We start from the raw sequence: 19,709 nt of genomic DNA, 5'->3' as shown, positions 1-19,709 counted from the left end.
CTTTTTCTGTGTCGAGTTGTAAGTTTGGGTTCCTTAAATGAGACTAATACATAGTCTAGCCAACAAGTACAAAAACGTGTTGTTAAATAGAGATAAAGCTCCTAAAATATGAGCCATAGCTCATTCGATCCGGAATGACGTCTAACAAAGTGGGTCGAAAGGATTTCTAGCAAAGGGGAAAGTACCTAACCAACTAGATCTCTAACCCATGTTTCGTAGAAAATTTGGGACTTGTTCAAACATATTGAATGTGGGAAGATAATCCCTTTGTTTTATATAAACAATCGTAAAAAGCTGTAATAATTTTTTTTACCACACATAGTCGGCAATCTTTTATATTCTTAAAAATCAAATGTGCCTGTAAACTTTTGGACAGTATTGTATGTTCAGCATTTTATTTAAACGGTTTGTTGATAACGATATCAAGCATAAAATGGTAAAAATATTCTAATTTTTTTCCCATGCCCATGCTATGTAGAAGTTCTCAAGCATCTCTAAGGGTTAAAGTTTAACCCTGTACGCTCTTCCTTGATAAACGTATAAACGTTTCTTTTCTTATATATTTTTATGACATTGTGTGTCAGGTGTGTAAGTGAAATGTATTCGAAACATTATCTTACCGAATCAACTTAAAATCGAGGATATTCGAGAGCGACTCGAGGCGACAACGAGTGGCGACGAATTTAACTGGAAGCATTCCAATTTTATCAAGAAGATTTTATTTGATGACTACTAATTTCGGAAACGAGAAAACTAAAGCTGAATATTCAGATTTGAGACATGTTTTTAATCTGATTTTAAAAAAGAATTGTTTCTTGTTTTAGGCATAATAAGATCATATGGCTTTCAGTACTACTGTAACTCGAACGGGGCAAACAAACAACCAATTTTACCAAATTATTTTTTTTTATATACCAAGGTTGGCCAACAAGCGTACGTACGTCTCACCTGATTGTAAGCGATTACCGTAGCTTATTGACGTCTGCAACACCAGAAGCGTCGCAAGCGCGTTGCCGACTGCTTAGTTATTTGTCTCAAATTTTCATAATTAGCAGGACAGAGTAACACAATAACAAACTTTAAATTAAAACTTTTATTTGTAAAAATGAATTCATCAAATTATTTAATTATATAGTACATTTTTATGGTATAGTATATTTTTAATATTTTAGTATAACGTTTTAAATCCTAAAATGATAAGAAGATATCAAACGTAATCCACTTATTGAGAAGATCACAGACAAACTAGTACCAGTCAGTCTTTAAGATCAGAGCTTAAATTTTAGAATTTAAAACGTTATACAATACTATTTAATTAAATTATTTGATGAATCTTTTTTTACAAAGAAAAGTTTTAATTTGAAGTTTGTTCTTTTGTTACTCTGTCCTGATAATTACGAACATTTGAGACGAATAATTAAGTAGTCGGCAACGGACTTGCGATCCTACTAGTGTTACAGACGTCTATAGGCTACGGTAATCGTTTACCATCAGGTGAGCCGTACGCTTGATTGCCGACCTAGCTCTATAAAAAAATTGAAAACATCAGTTTTTTACATTGTACACTTCGTTACCAAATTTTAACAGAAACAAAAAGGTTTTAGAATATAATGAAGTTTAAAAAATATTCTTTTATATAGAAAAAAATACGAATCAGAATATAATAAAAATTTAATATTCATAAATAAATAAATATATAGATATATCAAAACTTTTCTAAAAAACAAATAATTAATCAAACAATTGTTAATTTAAAAAGTTAGCCTGGAAGTAATCGCTTTGTTAGCGATAAGATCGCGCAGCTGTTGTAACTAATGCAAGTTGATTGTTTTTGCGTGCTCATTCCATTTTTGTTACCTCATGTATTGTATTTTTGTAATTATTTTTTTTTTCTTTCATTCAATGTGTTATAATAACAGTAACAAGTTAATACACGTCATGAGTAAGTCGAAACTTCGATAAGCTACAACATTTATAATCTACGATACGAACTAGACGGTATCTTCACTCTCCTGCTTAATGGATAAAAATTAATTGTATATTGAAGATAAATCGTGAAAAAGTAGGCTAAAATGCCTGGCAAGGCTATATTATATTCGGCAACCACAATTCAAACCAGACTTTCAGCAGGCAACCCTGTACGGTATAAAAGGAGAGACTCTTGGCAATATGGCGGGCGACTTAAAAACCCAAAAGTCCTCCACCCACTACCCGGTGAGGGGCGGGGACATCTGCGAAAAGCTTTGCTCCAGGGCAAACATGTTAGTTTTGTTCTAGACCACCACGCAGGACTAGAGCGGAATGAGCAAGCCGACCATATGGTCAAAGAGGCTGCGCTGAAGTCAAAACGCGTTTTTCACTACGACAGCTGTCCGGTTTTATTTATTCAAATTTCCCAAAATAAATAGCACTTAACTTGGAAATCAGAAGAAGAAATAAATGAATATATAGCAATTATAAGCTTTAAATATATACATCTAACAGTATTTGCTTTTAAATGAAATAGCTCAAGGTCAAAACTCTCGTGTCAAATATTTACTATATAAACTGAAATAATATAAACCATCTATATCTCATCATTAAACCACAAAAAATTTGTACAATAAACATTTGTACTCACAGAAGACCACAAAAATTTTCATCGGCTAACATACTTTAGTTAATTAAATTGAATAAAATTAATTTCATAATATGATTAATTATAATTTAATCCTTATATATGATAGTATTTTGTGAAATGTTATAAACAAGTTCAAAAAAACTCTCATGTATAAGGGATTCGGATGTGAAAACACGTGACGAAGGAGAGTGGCTTGACACGAAACAGAACAGAATCTAAGAAATGTGCACGAAATCCACTCAAATAATTCCATATTTTCCACATCCACATTCATTTTATTTATTTTTATTTATTCTTAATGTACACCGAAATACAGACACATATAAAGAAAGATACAATACAAGATGTACAAAGGCGATCTTATCGCTAAATAGCGATTTCTTCCAGATAACCTTTGGGTACAGGACACGATACAGTAGCAGCGGTTAAGGTGTGCACAAATTAAGGAGTAAAGATGATTTACAAATATTATCACGTTGCCTCCCAATCCCTAATGTGTTCAGAAACTTCCAAACATCAGAAGTACTTTTGTTGTTTATGGAATTATTTATAAAATTGCGTTGTGCATCTCTACAGATTTTATTACATCGGTTCCGTAGCTTTTTGTATCTAGTGAGATTATCTTCAGTAGGGTTAAGCTTAAATTTCGACTTGGATGTGTTGCGTTCAACCATAAGTGCCTTAATATCTTCGGTTAACCATGGTGCAGGGAGATGTTTAAGTTTGACTGGACGTAAAGGAGCATGAATATCAAATAATTGAGTTAGAAGAGAATTAAAAATATTAAGTTTATCCCTTACGGTTGGAGCGCTTAAAACACTAGTCCAGTCAATGCCGCTCAAGTCACGCTGAAAAGTCTCAGTATTAAAGTTCTTAAAACTTCTTCGCATCACAACAGTTGGCTTTGGTTTGGGTGCACGAATTTTATAAGATAAGTATACTAAGTCATGATACGAAAAACCCTCGGCAGGAAATTGACCATGTAAGTTCACTCGTTCCGGAGCCGAAACAATCATCAAGTCCAATTGTTACGGCACACAGTTCGGAAAAAAATGTGTTGCGTTGGTAGGGAGAAGGCAAAGGTTCGCACTGTTAATAATATTTTTTAATCGATGTGCACGGTGATCATTTCTTAATATACAAGTGTTAAAGTCACCCATAATAATTGTGTGATCTACACATAAAGTATACCTTTCCAACAAGCTCTCAAATGTATCAAAGTAGCTAATATGCATAGAAGGACTATAATAAACACCAAGTAAGACTTTGAGATTACCAAAAAGAATTTCAATAAAAATATGTTCAGCAGATTCAGAGTACTGTGACGGAGATTTATCAAGAATGGAAAATGAAATGTGGCTGCGCAAATAGATCGCAACCCCTCCGCCACCCTTTCCAGTTCTATCGTTTCGAATTAAGTGAAAGCCTGGCAAAGCATACGAGGTAGAAGGCAAATTTGGTTTCAGAAATGTTTCGGAAATTAGTATAGCATGTATATTCTTGACATTAAAGCTTGCTAAAAGATCGTGATAGTGAGAGGGTATACTTTGCGCGTTTATGTGAACCAGGTTAAAATTTTTGGAAGAAGTAGAAAAGGTAGAATCTAAAAGTGAATCAAGAGACAAAGACATACTATGGAAGCTATCTTCTGTTGTAGTGGATGCACTAAGGGATGATACGCTATCATTAAGATTACTAATACAGTCATCAATAACATTCATTATAAAAAGTATAATATAATAATAAAATATAAATGTATATAAATTTATATATAAATAAATATAATAAATTAAAATAATAATAATAAAAATACTTTTATAAGTTAATATACCAAAATATCAAAAACAGAACATTATGTTACCTACCGGCATAAGAATGAGGAATTGATTGAATCTTTTGTTCATCATCATCATCATCATTACAGCCTATACAGTCCACTGCTTGACATAGGCCTCCACAAGTTTACGCCAAAAACAACGTGAACTCATGTGTCAAATTTATTATTATAATATAATAGATTTATTCTATTTACATTGAATGATATATAATAAGTCTAACATTTTAATTTATCTCAGTCACCGGTTGCCACCTGGGGTTGCGAAAAAGCTTGTTAAATAAAATACAAAAAAATGAGGCTTTGCTTAGATTTTCGTACAGATGCGATGGCAAAATTAATCAGAGAAGTTTATTTATATCAGTTACAGCACCGAGCCATAGGATCTTAGTAGTAATCAAATATGTCTACACTGGACTTAAGCATTATAAGAATGAGGAATTGATTGAATCTTTTGTTTTTTTTTTTTTTTTAGTTAATTTTATATGTCAGGAACCATCTAATTTAAAAAAACAAAAAAGTTTTAAAAAATAAACACGTAAATTTCATAATTACTTTGAAGTGATCGTAATAAGGAACAGTGAGTTAAGCTTACGTGTTGTTTTACACTCGCAGAAATTGTATCAAAGCGTGACATTTGATAGAAGGAGGTAAAAAAGTGAACTTTTAGCGGTCTTAACGTGCTACTTTAATTTTCATTTCTTAATCGACAGCTAAGTCACAATAACTCACAGGCTATATATGCGAATGTGAGGCGCATTTCCTTTCACACATTCGCATGTATGGAAAAGAGGTATTTGCTGTTTAAAGCGTATGCGTTTACAGGCAGTTACAATTGAGTTCATTTCACATTCTTTAGTTCTTTTATTAAAAAATTATAAAAGTTATGTTCACCTATCTAGAGCTACTTGAACTATAATTTATAAGAAACAGAGTAAAAATGACACCAAAAATATCGTTAGTAATTTTCAATATGCACGTAAGGTTCAAATCGATTTAATTTTAATATTTTCTGTACATTGCGCCTCGAAGTATTTCATTTCATTTAAATATATGAATAATTCAACGATGCTATGCAGGAACGCAAGATATTAAAAGTCATATTACGGTTAGATATTTAATTATTCACTACAATGTATACTTTTATTCAACCAAGTAACATTTTTATTATTTTTTAATGAAACATAATATAATTTTTGTTATCAAGAATGATATCAAACATTATCATGATACATTTTGTTTTTTTTTATGTTTTTCATTACAAAGCCTTTTTATAAGATGAATAAACTTTAACTTCATACAAGGCCTTATACTAGCTTTTAAAATATTTTTTTTTAACTTTCCGTAAAACGCTGGCTTAAAATTTTAAGTGAACCAACAAAGAATTTTATTTATTTATTTATGCATATATTAATAATTTAATCCTTACTTATTTTTTTTTAATTTCCCAATTTAGAATTGTAGCTTATTTTTAATTCTTATTTTTTTTTACTAAATATTGAAATTATAGGAGCTTTTTAAAACTTTTCACTTTGTTGGTTCTTATTAACGATATGGAATTAAATTTAAGATTTTACAACATACAATACAACCATTATAAAAATGATAAAATAAAACATTAATTTATTAGAGTAATACGAAATACTTTGCAATAACTAAATTATTATCACTTGTGTTTTGGAAACCCTTCGACACGACCGAATTAATTACGTTCCATCCAGTGTTTCAGTCCATCAACTGTTTTACAATATCGCAAATTGGCGAACACTTGCTGTGGTAGACATAATCACTTTATTGTTAGGTTTACTGGTATTTTGAGTAATTTAATTTGAAGCACTTTATAGTTATTATTCTAACTATTTAGATATATATTGGGACACATTGGGAGACATATTGGGAGTATATTGGACGATGTAGATCATACTTCAGAGGAAAATTTAGTTTCATAAAAATAATTCCGCTTTTGGAATTCGATAATAAAGAAATTCCGAACGAGATATAAATTTTCAAACATCGAACACAAAAAGGGCACTAACCTCCAGTCGCGCGCGTTTCTCTCGAGTCGTCGACGATCAACAGGTGGGGACGCCTCGCTCGCCCGAGCTCGAGCTCGGCTGGCGCGGTGCTGCTAACTCGCGGTACGCCCATCACGGCCGACGGTCTGGGCGCGAATGCCGCCCCGTACCACTCCAGGTATTGTCCCTGGACCTCACGTATTCCTTTAACGTAAATGCATTTGAAAAATAAAAGTTTATATTGTCTGTGGTTTAGTCTTTTGTTGCGCTCAATCAATATTCGATATTTAAATTTACATTTAGTGATTTTTTTTATTAATATTATTGTTTGTTTATGAATTGTTTATATCATCAAAATATTTGCATTGTACTAAATCTTAACAAAAATTATTTGAAAAAAAGTTAATAACTGTGGAAACTTTAATGAGCCTTTTTTCCTGTAGAGAGAAAGGAACTGCCACGCTCTGCCAATATAAGATACTAGCTGTGCCCGCGGCTTCGCCCGCGTTGAAATCAGTTTGTCACAAAGTTTTCCCGGCAAACTTCCAGTGAAACTCTCATCAAAATCGGCTTTGCCGTTCCGTAAACCTTCCTCTTGAAGCCCTCTCTCCATTTGTGAAACCGCATGAAAATCCGTTGAGTAGATTTTGATGGAATCGGTCACATACGCTTTTGAAAACTTTGTTTTATAATACACTAACTGGTGCCCGCGACTACGTCCGCGTGGTTATGAAGATATGCATTACTATTAAGATGCTTAACGCAAATTATTTTTTTATTTCAGTCACTTGAAATGCTTATCACTCTGAGTAACTTTTTCAAAGGCACAATTTAGTATAATTTAATAGTTATTTTTATAAAACCTCTCTATACACCACATTTTTAGTTAATTTTCAGGCTGCAGTATGAATAACCTATCAGGCAAACTTGTTGCTACTGTATATGTTTCATACAAACTATCAACCCCAATTAAACCCCCTTAGCGATGGAATATCGCAAAATCCGTTCTTAGCGGACGTCTACTAACTATAATCTACCTCCCTGCCAAATTTCATCTTTGTCCATCTTGGGTGGATGGACCATCCAGCGGTTTTTGAGTTCTCGTGATGTCAATCAGTGACCTTTCTCTTTTATATATATAGATTACGATGTATTATTTGGACACTTCCTCGCCATCTATAGAGCATACATTTTAAATTTCAAGTCTCTTACCTTAATAACATATGACTTTCATATAAACTTCCAACCCCCGTTTTATCCCCTTATGGATCGAGTTTCGTAAAATTCGTTCTCAGCGGATGTTTACGCCCTATAAGGAACCTATCTGCAAAATTTCAAGTTTGTAGCTGTTATAGTTTCAGAGATTTCGTGATGAGTGAGTCAACCTACCATACCCCATTTTAACCCCAAAAGGGAGTTGATTTCTAAAGATACATTATTTGAACACCTTCTCAACATCTATAGAGCATACATTTTAAATTTCAAGTCTCTTACTTCAAAAGCATAGGACTTTCATACAAACTTCTAACCCCCGTTTTATCACCTTAGGGGTCGAGTTTCATAAAATTCGTTCTTAGCAAATGTATATGCCCTATAAGAAACCTACTTGCCAATTTTCAAATTTGTAGCTGTTATAGTTTCAGAGATTTCGTGATGAGTAAGTCAACCTACCATCCCCCGTTTTAACCCCAAAAGGGAGTTGATTTCTAAAGATACATTATTTGAACACCTTCTCACTATCTATAGAGCATACATTTTAAATTTCAAGTCTTTTCCTCCAAAAACATAGGACTTTCATACAAACTTCCAACCCCCGTTTTATCCCCTTAGGGGTAGAGTTTCATAAAATTCGTTCTTAGCAAATGTATGCGCCCTATAAGAAACGTACCTGCCAAATTTCAAGTTTGTAGGTATTATAGTTTCGGAGATTTCGTGATGAGTGAATCAACCTACCATCCCCCGTTTTAACCCCAAAAGGGAGTTGATTTCTAAATATACATTATTTGGACACCTTCTCACCATCTATAGAGCATACATTTTAAATTTCAAGTCTTTTCCTCCAAAAACATAGGACTTTCATACAAACTTCTAACCCCCGTTTTATCACCTTAGGGGTCGAGTTTCATAAAATTCGTTCTTAGCAAATGTATATGCCCTATAAGGAACCTACTTGCCAATTTTCAAATTTGTAGCTGTTATAGTTTCAGAGATTTCGTGATGAGTAAGTCAACCTACCATCCCCCGTTTTAACCCCAAAAGTGAGTTGATTTCTAAAGATACATTATTTGAACACCTTCTCACTATCTATAGAGCATACATTTTAAATTTCAAGTCTTTTCCTCCAAAAACATAGGACTTTCATAGAAACTTCCAACCCCCGTTTTATCCCCTTAGGGGTAGAGTTTCATAAAATTCGTTCTTAGCAAATGTATGCGCCCTATAAGAAACGTACCTGCCAAATTTCAAGTTTGTAACTGTTATAGTTTCGGAGATTTCGTGATGAGTGAGTGACCTTTCGCTTTTATATATATAGAGATAGATATATCTTAATATATATAAATCTCGTGTCACAATGTTTGTCCTCAATGGACTCCTAAACTACTTAACCGATTTTAGTCAAATTTGCACACCGTGTGCAGTTTGATCCAACTTAAAAGATAGGCTATATTTTATTTTGATATATTATGTTATTATTATATTTCAGAAAAAAATAAGGTGATACGAAGTTCGCCAGGTCAGCTAGTATATTATAGATAATCGTATTGCAATATGTAATGTTTCGCTCAGGTGCTCGTGATTCCCACCGAGCATATGGTTAGTTTTAAATGTAAAAGTGAGTTTTAAGCCTTTTCATTGAAAATTCAACAATGTCTAACAAAAATTTAATCAAAAACAATCTAGTATGTGTCACGTGTTTCATTGCGTGACATTTTTATGTTAATATTAAAACTATTATTTGCACATCAAAGATCATAAGAGCAAAGCTCATTCTTTGAGTCATGTCGACTCAGAGAGCAAACACGAGACGTAGACGTAACTAAACGATATTAAGTCCCAATTTTTCAGAGAGGCACTACTCTATAAGGAATTCTCCGGTAATTAAAAATTAAAAGTTAATTTCTCATAAACGATGTTAGTTAATTTAAATGAAAAGAAAACCTGAACCAGGAGCTAAATAATGATGAACTTTTTTAACTTGGTCTCCAACAGTTTAACAAATTATTTATTATATTTACAATTTTTTTTACTAACAACTTTTTTATTTTCTTTCATTTCTTAACTTATGTTATTAATAAATAATTATAGATATAAAATATAATTTTTATGTCTTATTTCTATTATTTACAACTAGGAACATCAATTATACCTGAAAGCGCACTTTTTACTATTTTTACACCTCTCTGGCTCTCCAGCTTTTGACTGGGTCGGGCAGTTCAAGAGGATATGTAAGACAGACTTCGAACTCGCAAGGTCGCAAACTCATGACGGTCTCTGACGGTGACACATTTGTCCACCTTTATTTTTCCGTATGCCGTTATCGCATCAAAGGAGAACATCCTGGTGAGGCGTTTCACTAGCCCAGTACCGTTTGTTCCATTCGTCAAGCGAACGCCTGATGAATGATACCGGATAGCTATCATAGACAAAACTACCTTTAGATTTTAGCGCAGCTTCTGTGGCCAGCTGATCTTTCGCTTGAAATAACCCATGATTGGGCTTGATTAAAAAGGTCCAAATTAGCACCTCTTTATTATATAGACAAAGAAATTTTTAGAGCTAGTGTCTTTAATTTTTTGAAAAATGTACTATAAACATATTTAACTATCTAAAAAGTCGAAACGCTACATTTGAACAAAAATTAATACTTTTTGATATTTAAGCTTGGTGAATATTCTTTCCGTAGTATTTGTTTCTGCTGGTAACGTATTTTCTCGTTAAAGCGACAAAGGTTCTGCAGCCACAGGGGAAATATTAATAAAGTCGCAGTTGACGTCACAGCGAGGACCTTCACTTGTTTTTAAACAGTAACGTTATTATGAGCAATTACGGTTAAGTCTCTCTGATTTTTTATAACAATTGTTTTTAATTATCTTACTTCAATAGCAACCTAATAACAAATATTTATTTATTTAACACAAAGTAGCGTATCATGTCTTGAAGATCATATAAAATTTCATTCGTTATCACATTTTATAAACACTTTACTCTCATTGTTAGTTTCTTAGTTAAATTACCTGTCGATTAACAAAAAGTAACTTAAATCTAATGACTTGAGCTACTTCTTAAATTAAAATGCCGTAAATATAAACTAATAATAATTATAAATTTGATGCAGTTAATAACTATACCTGCTATAAAATTATACATTTGTTTTTTTTTTTTGTGACTGCATAAAGACGTTATCATAACTTCCATTAAATGAAAATACATATATATTTAGAAAATCCAAAAATGCACGCCTCCACGAACTCGAGTAGCCTGTTTAGGAACTAATTATCGAACATACAACGATTAGGAAAGTTCGATTAGTAGATTAGGTTTTTGGAGATAATCACAATTTGCTCTGATTCATTATTTTATCATGGGAAAAAAGAAATTTATCACCTTTTATATTCTTGCTATCTTTTGTTATTAGTTGCATGAAATAATACAAAAAGCTTAATTTGCCAAGTGGTTCTTGCATTATTTTGGTATCATCCGTACATCTAAAATGTTGGCGTCCAGCATACCATTCTTGTTACTATAATATATAATTTAATTTATAGTTCAATATGTTTTCTGTATTAAAATGTGTATTTTTAAGCACATTGTTATAAAAATATAGAGGTGTAAGAGAACACTTTCCGAATTTTTCATTTTGTGAGAATGAAGCACACCTCCTCGGAGGCGTGCAATTACTTTATTTACAAAGGCCGTAACGTTACGATTAACGCGTACAAATTTAGGGAACATTCAGTTATTGATAAAAAATTGTTAATTGTTAACTCCAAAATCGCAAAACGTAAACAATCCATTACAGCATAACCAACGAATCGAACTGATTGCATAGAGTTTCTTGTCGGTTCTTCTGAGTAAAATCTGCTATCCGTATTATCGATAGCTTCTTTTAAAAGATAATGAATAATTAAAGTCACTATATACTTATAAAATTCTGGTAAAGGGCTTTTGAAGCCAGCTTAATGAAATAAATTAGATATATTTGATTCAATTAGAAAATAGTTTATTTGCAAAAAAAAAAACACTCATAAGTTCAACAGCTTTGTTTTATGAAAACGTGATACGTAAAATCTTACAGTTATAAGCATGAAAAAGTAATTGTAGCAGAAAAATTTAAATAAATGTATGCGTTTGCAAAATAAAATTTATCTGATATCATTCGAATTTTGTTTCCAGCTACTTTGCTATGTGTTGTCATTGAAATATAAGGAAATATTTCAAGCTAAAGTTTGACAAACCTTGCTGATGTGTAGCTAATTAACAAAATCGACTACTCTAACTAGCTATAGCTAGTTAAGAGCTAGCTCTATTGAAGTGGCACAACATTCTAACAGAGAAACCGTTTGTAGTAACTACTACAGCTTCCTCTCATGCAATGAGTGTGTATTTTAAAAGCCGATGTTGCCGATTTTCGCAATCTTCAGTTCAATTATGTTCTCCTATATGTATGGGCAAGACTCTATTCGACAATACGTACATTTGTATGAATCAATCTGTGTATCAGTAGCCTGTGTAATAATCATTTATGTAAACACATATAAAAAATAATATGACATTTGTAACGCTGATTGTGTATGTATATGAATAATGTAAAATATTACGATACGATTTTGTAACGAAATTTATACATAAATAGTTAAATAACTTAGTTTTCATCGAGCCTTTTCAGATTTAATCGATCGTTAAATAAACAATTTGTCTCTATAAAGAACGGAAAATAAATTTTTGAACTTATGAAAGTATTTTTATCGGTTTTTTCTATATCGTCTCTATTTAATTTAGAAGATAGTAAAATTTGATAGCGTTAGTTTGTTTATTTGTGATGACAAAACATCGTCGAATAGTCAACACAAAACAATTTAGAACGTATAATCAATTTTGTAATAAACATTAAAATGACATTAAGTAAGTATGTATGTATGTATGTATGTATGTATTTATTTATTTAAATATATACGTAAACATATAAATATATATATATGACTAAATATAACTGATGTGATATGTGTTAATATTATGTACTAACGTTTGAAGAAATAAAGATTATTATGTTGCCTGGAAGAGATCGCTTTTCAGCGATAAGGCCGCCCTTTGTACCTTACGATACTTTATTAAAATCAATCTGATATGTATTATTTCTGTTTTGTTGTACAATAAAGTGTATTGTTATGTCGTTATTTTATGTTAACACATTATTAGTTTTTATTTAAAATATTCATGATATATACTATAAATCATTATTGAAAAAAGCAAAACAATTTTAACACAGTAAAAGGTGTACGAGTCATATATCTGAGAATGATAATCATACAATGAAATGAACACTTAAATTTTTTTCTTATTTTATGTCGAACTTTTTTATTTTGTACACAGAATTTTCATTTTTCCAATATCGTTGGCATAAGGTGTCTACTCGATTATTTTCCTCAGCAAAGCCGGAAACGTTGACACGTAGACAGCTTTCATGTCGAGAACGCGTATTTTAAAAGGCTTCTTATTTTTACAGTTCGTTGTAAACGTTTCGCTTTACAATGAATTGATTCTTTTTTTCTTTTTTAAAAGGAATCTATAAATATCTGATATTTTTTATCGTATATAAATAAAAATGAAATGCTGAAAATTATGTACACGTATAACTTCCAAACGACTTCACCAAATCGGGCAAATTGAAGCTATACATCTTTTGGCGCGTTAGAGTCAAACGATAATAATAAATTTTTAGGATTTGCGCGCACACCGTCACAAAAAACCGACACCCTGAAGTTAGCTAGTCAACGAAGAAGAAGTTAGTAATGTGAAGTTGGCTAGCCAATGAAGTATAACTTCTTACGTGCGTATATAAGTACACACACACTTTTGATGTGTTCGTTCTTGTCGAGATAAGATTTGTATCAAAGAAAATTGTTAAAAATCGATATATTAATAAAATGTGGCGGAACAAACTTTGCGAGATCAGTTACTTTGCGTTAAAAATTTATTTATTTTTCAATAACACGAGCAGTGCGAGCAGTCGCTGTAACAGCAGTGGGTGCTAATTTTATATTTAAATATTTATTCCTTGTCTGAGTGTATATCATTTTCGATTGGGTCTCCCCAGCGTTCGTTTTACCCAGAGAATTGGTATTGCAATTCGATAGAGAAATCCCGTCAGCATAATTAAAACCATATGTATAATGTTTTAAAAGCTAATCATTAAGGATTAAATCAAGCATTTTAATATTTGCTTACATTTCGTCCTACCTACAAAATATTAACGTAATTAAATCAAAACCGGTACCTTTGACCACTTGTTCCGAATGTTTTATACTAGATTTTATTCATACAAAATAATAACGTTTAATCCTTCAGAAATACCATTATCTACTTATCATATTTAACTATTTCAACGTATTTATATAATATATTTTAATATGTATAAAAATTTCTTGCCGGAAAGAACTGGATTAAACCAGACAGATCGATTAAAACGAGTAAGCAAAGGTAACGTTTTATAATTTCCTTGTCTCCGAGTCACAAACTCAATATGTTAGCAAAATTTTACTGTTTTCTTAAAAGAACTCCATTAACTTCGTAAGAATGAGCTGTCTCGTCAAATGTAATATATTAACTGTAGCATTTTATATAGCTGCGATGTTTATATACAAATAACTCTTTTAAGAATAGTTAAATTTAATATATGATCTAAAGAGCACTAACAATATATAAATAGGTCAGAAATTCAACAAAAGCGTTGTAGGACGAACTCATAACCGTAACAAATTCAACCTTGAAATGCGAAAAATTAAGGCCAACGAATTTAATTTCAAAAAATGTTCCAATCTATAAAAAGGCGTCTAGTGTGCCTCTTACAGCTTCAATGGTATTGCGTTTTAATACCAATACATTGACAAATTATCAATATCCTATGTCCTTGTAATGTTCGTCTTCTGGCTAATGTAGGTTTCTAATAATGAAGAAATCGTAAAATAAATTCAATAATTTCTGGCCTGTAGATTACAATTAAATAAACCATTATCTATTTGATATTAGTGTTTATGACAATAGCGAATTTGGCTGTATGATAAAACGGTAAAAAAACTTACAGTTTTACCTAAAACGTGATTAAAATATCCTACATCGGTACTTGATTGTATAAGCGTTATTTCTCCAGATAACGTGATCACAGTTACACAACAGACATTGCTTTGGGGACCTGCACTACTTGCATATTAAGATTCGATGACACGTGTAAATATAAGCTTAGACTACGAAATATATACCACATTCTTGATGTATACGCTTCAACCTGTATTATCCCACTTCTGGGCATACTTTCCCCGTGTAGGAGAAGGATCAGAGTTTAATTCAACACGCTGCTCCACTGCGGGTTGATGGGTATATTCTCTACTATGAGTAACGATCGCTATCAGGTGTGCATGATAACAACCGGGACCGACGCCTTAACGTCTTGATGTATATATAAATGATACTTGAATGTTGTACAATTGTGTTTCCGTTGCTTCTTTAGATACATCATTTACGTTGATAGTTCAATAAATTTTGTATATTCAGATTCAATCGTGCATTAAAAGTTATCCATTTTTTGGACCAAGAGTGTGGTGAGTTACTTTATTTTTCAGAGGTTTTAGGCATTGTGACAAAAGGCAGGCTCAGATTATTAGGTTTTAAACACGATGAATGAAGAACATTTATGAAGACGTGTTAAGATACGCCAGCGTACGCCCAAAGTCGTGACCGACAGCATCTGACCACGTCTTACAGTCAAGAAGAAGTCTGAAATTGGTGGTCATAAATAAAATGCCCTGTAGAATAAGCATGTTTCGTTGATTTAAATATATGAAATCATAGATTTAGAAACCTTTTGATACTTTTGTATTTGAAATGAAAGGCATAAACTTTTAAATGCCTTTAATTTTTTTTTTTTTTTTTTTATACAATGATAGGCTTGCGTTTGACCACTATTTCACCTGATGATAAGTGAAAATGCGGTCTAAGATGGAGCACGCTTACCTAGAAGTAACCTATTCACTCGCGACTTAAAGATCCCCAGGTTATAATTTTCTGGAAACACAGACGCTGGTAGAGAGTTCCATTCTTTGGCTGTACGGATCAAGAATGTACTAGCGAATCGCTTAGTGCGTATAAGGGGAATGTCAACCATATAAGGGTGGCGTAACGCAGAGCGTCTGGTTGTACGATGATGGAAGGGGGTAGGGGGAATCAGGTTATGGAGTTCCTGCGCACACTCTCCGAAGTGTATCCGATAAAATACCGACAGGCCGGCCACCCTCCGCTTTAAGACCTGCAAAATTTATTATTCTAATCATCGCAATCAAAGTTAATTATTACACATTTTAATAAACTACCCAAGAGTGTATAGATGTTATTACAATTATAACACTTCTTAAAGAAAATACAGCAGCAGGCAAGCAGGAACAAAATTGGAAAAAAAATATTTTTTTTTTTGTTACTTTTTACCCATAATATTCATTTACATTACACATCTCTTAAGTACATATTATGTGCATACATCATTCTGCCGTATTTGAATACAATGTGTTAATGTGTTTCAAGTGCATACACTGTTCAGGTTAAAGTTAGTGTTATTTGAGCAAATGTTGTTTCAACTGGGAACGACGCTATTCTATATTCTCAATAAAGGGCTACCTAGTGACATAAACATACTTATTTATTCCTATGACTAATGAATTAAACCTTGCTTGATGCAAATAACTACTAGAATCATTTTTATAAGTCTTCCGAATATGTTTACCAAATCATTATTTTATTTTTAAGATACAACACTAATTAATAATTAAAACAATGTTGGTATAGAGAAGGTACGTATTTTAATTTTATTTGTTCATTTACTATTTACATATTTTATTCTATACTAGCTGCACCCGCGACTTCGTTCGCGTGGAAGATTTAATCTGGATAATTATTATTGTTTTAACGGCGTGATCCTGATCCCATGCGAATTATAGAATAAAAAGTATATGTTGCCATGTAGCCTCTTATATCTTTACATTAGCCGCTTCAGAAAAACATGCTTAAGTACAAACATTCAGACAAACATTTAAAAACGTTTTTAATTTATCAGGTTAATAATAAAAATAACTTTGTAGACTTGACAAAACACAGTATTTATTTTTTTATACAGAATATAGTATTTTAATTTTATATGTATTTTGCAATTTATATATTTTTATTTTTTAAACCTTTTGAAATTTTACGTACTATTTAGAGAGTACTTAATATTTAGAGTACTTATTGCACCAAAAAAGGTAATTTGTTGCATAAATCGAAATCTCTTCTTTTTTAAATCCAATTAAACAAAACACATTTACCAATAAAGTTAAACCAAGTGTTACCGTAAGTAAGTATTTACATATTTAAACTTTTAAATGCCTGAAAATCAATGCACTCAAAACATTAAACTAGATAACGTACGCAACTATTAACTAATAAAAATAAAAACTATTACAAATTTTGCTGTTTTGCTACTAATTTTATGATATGATTTTCTATAAATTTATTAATATTCGTAGTTTTTTAAAATGATATAATGTTTAACATAATCTATTCCTTCAGTTTGTGAAAAATTTTAATTAGTAAAAAATAAATGTAGAACAACGTGTTTGTACCTGAACGCTTTACTTAAGAATGACCTAACTGATACATCTTATTTAATTTTGAAATATTCATTACTAGCTGTACCCCGCGGTCCCAGACGCGTTAATTTGAGATAAAAAAAGCCTTTCTCGATAAATGGAATGTGTTATGTCAAACTTACCCGTCGAAGAAGTTACGAAGCTACGTAGTATATACGGTCCTCCAAGCGGGACGCTCCTTGCGGGAGGGCCTTCCCGTGACCATGGTTGCTGTAAAGTATCCGAAACGTCGGGCATGTAAAAAAAGCTAACAAGCCGTGATAAAATCCGAAAAAGTGGTTTCAATATAATGAGTTAAATCCGCGTAAACATTATAAAACAAAACGGTTGCTATGCTATATTATGACGTATCATCTAAAAAACTTAATAAGCCGCGATTAAATGCGAAGAAGTCGTTTCATTATGGCATATATAAAAGTTGTGTCGGATTCTCAAGTTGAAAATTACATTATTAATGAGAGAACAAAACTTTTTAGCAAAATTGTTGTTTAAATGTCATTTGTAATAAGTGAACTAAATATCTGATGTTTGAGATAAGAACTATTTCAATTTTGATAAAATATAGAAAATAATAATGTCATATCAGAAATCTTGTACTTTGTTACATATAAATTTCAACAAAATTACATTAAAAAAATTGTCAGCGCAAAATGTACTCAAATAAATAATAACACTGATAAAAATTCAGTTTAGAATTTAAAAAAAAATTAAACGAAATGCAAATCACAGTGACACTAATTTTGAAAGAATACACAAATAAATACTTATTCTAAAAATTGCTAGTCAGTCAAATAGTTAATCCACTGCTGGACATAGGCCTCCCCAAGTTCGCACCAGACATTTCCCGCAATCGTCATCCAGCCTACACCGGCAATGTTACGTAGATCGTCAGTCCAGTGGGCCGAAGGACGTTCCACTCTGCGTTTGCCAAGACGTGGTCTCCATTGTCAAAAATAGCTAACATATGAGAAATTCAAAAATAAAAATATTTTTAATTTTATCCCAATCTTTCTTAACTTTATCCCAATATTTTTAATTTTCAATTTCTAAATTCCCTTCAAATATCGGCCAATACAAAAAATATGTAAAACCACGATACAAAAATAGAGTTTATTGCTATTGTTAAGGTCTCGGTCAATTTAAGTGCGACTTCATAAAGCTTATTTCATTCAGTATTCACACAGGATAGGAACAGACGAGCAATTGATAACGATTCAATCAAGATACGGGCAATAAAACGTATGTAGTCTAAGTGATTTGCTCTCTACACTTTTTGTAGACTCCACTGTTTGTCGTAGGCGTTCGTAGCAGCGTAGTTTGTTCGTAGCAACGTGTAGCATCAAAACAAGTAAATTGCGATTAAAGAAAAGTGACCACGCTCGTCAATTTTATTTATTTTTTACTTAATATGCTGTACATAAGCAATTGTATAAGTGCATATAGTATGTATTCAAATTATAACATAGCACGAAATCTCGTAAAATTACATCGATATCAGAATAAAACCGAGGATATTGAAATACAATCGCTACATTCAAACATTTCAATCGTCCACTATACTGTGAACTCTGATTGAGTAAAAAATCTTACATTCAAATATATAAATACGTTATTGATAGGTTTAACAAGGGGTCGGCGTAATTTGGTCGTTAATACGTGAAATTTTTCATATATTGGATATTTCTGATAATCCTCTTCCGTATCACGTAACGGGTATGCAATATCACGTGAACGTGGCAGATATAACAATGCTGTGCTATCAATTAGTTAAAATGTAGTTCTACAAAGTTGGTTTTATTAAAATGTTAGGAAAAACCCGTTTTGACTTATTTTCTATGTTTTTTACTTTTGTTTCGATTTTAGTTACCATTTTTTACCCGACTGCCAAGGAAGGGTTATGTTTTTCGCGCGTATCTTGTATGTATCTATATTTGTATGTAATATTCTTTACTACCTCATATTTCCAGAACCACTAAACGGATTTACATAATTGAGGTATCGTTAGGTTCGTCTTAGCTGCCCAAGAGTTCTTAGATAGGTGACATTAAAAAAAATCAAACATGGCGGCTGCGCGAAGCTATTGTAGTTAATGAAAAAAAATTTTTTTTCTTATATACTACAATATGGGTATCAAATTGAAGGGCACAATACAAGGATTTTAAAAAGGTATATCATGATTATTATTACCGTAATACTAATAAAGAAATACAATATTAAAGTTTAAAAAATGTGCACTTTGCTCTTTCCCACGCCTATGCCATGCCAAACTCGCCTCCTAGGCGACGATCAACTTCGGGGTGTAGCCTTTCTAATAAAATACAATAATAATAATAATAATAATAATATCT

General features: G+C 31.9%; 1 protein-coding gene across 1 annotated transcript in view; it reads right to left on the bottom strand.

Moving 5' to 3' along the window:
- Window positions 1-6,621, bottom strand: part of LOC123662672 (synaptotagmin-10-like) — a 127,282-nt gene extending 120,661 nt beyond the window's left edge. Inside the window, exon 1 of the mRNA XM_045597477.1 lies at window positions 6,491-6,621. Coding sequence (XP_045453433.1) covers window positions 6,491-6,602 — 112 coding nt within the window. The 5' untranslated portion in view covers window positions 6,603-6,621. The remainder of the gene's footprint in view (window positions 1-6,490) is intronic.
- Between the last annotated feature and the right edge of the window lie 13,088 nt (window positions 6,622-19,709).

Source organism: Melitaea cinxia, chromosome 19 (genome assembly GCF_905220565.1).
Source record: "Melitaea cinxia chromosome 19, ilMelCinx1.1, whole genome shotgun sequence".
Lineage (NCBI taxonomy): Eukaryota > Metazoa > Arthropoda > Insecta > Lepidoptera > Nymphalidae > Melitaea > Melitaea cinxia.
Note: the sequence above shows the minus strand (reverse complement) of the source record. Positions and strands in the feature narration are given on the sequence as shown.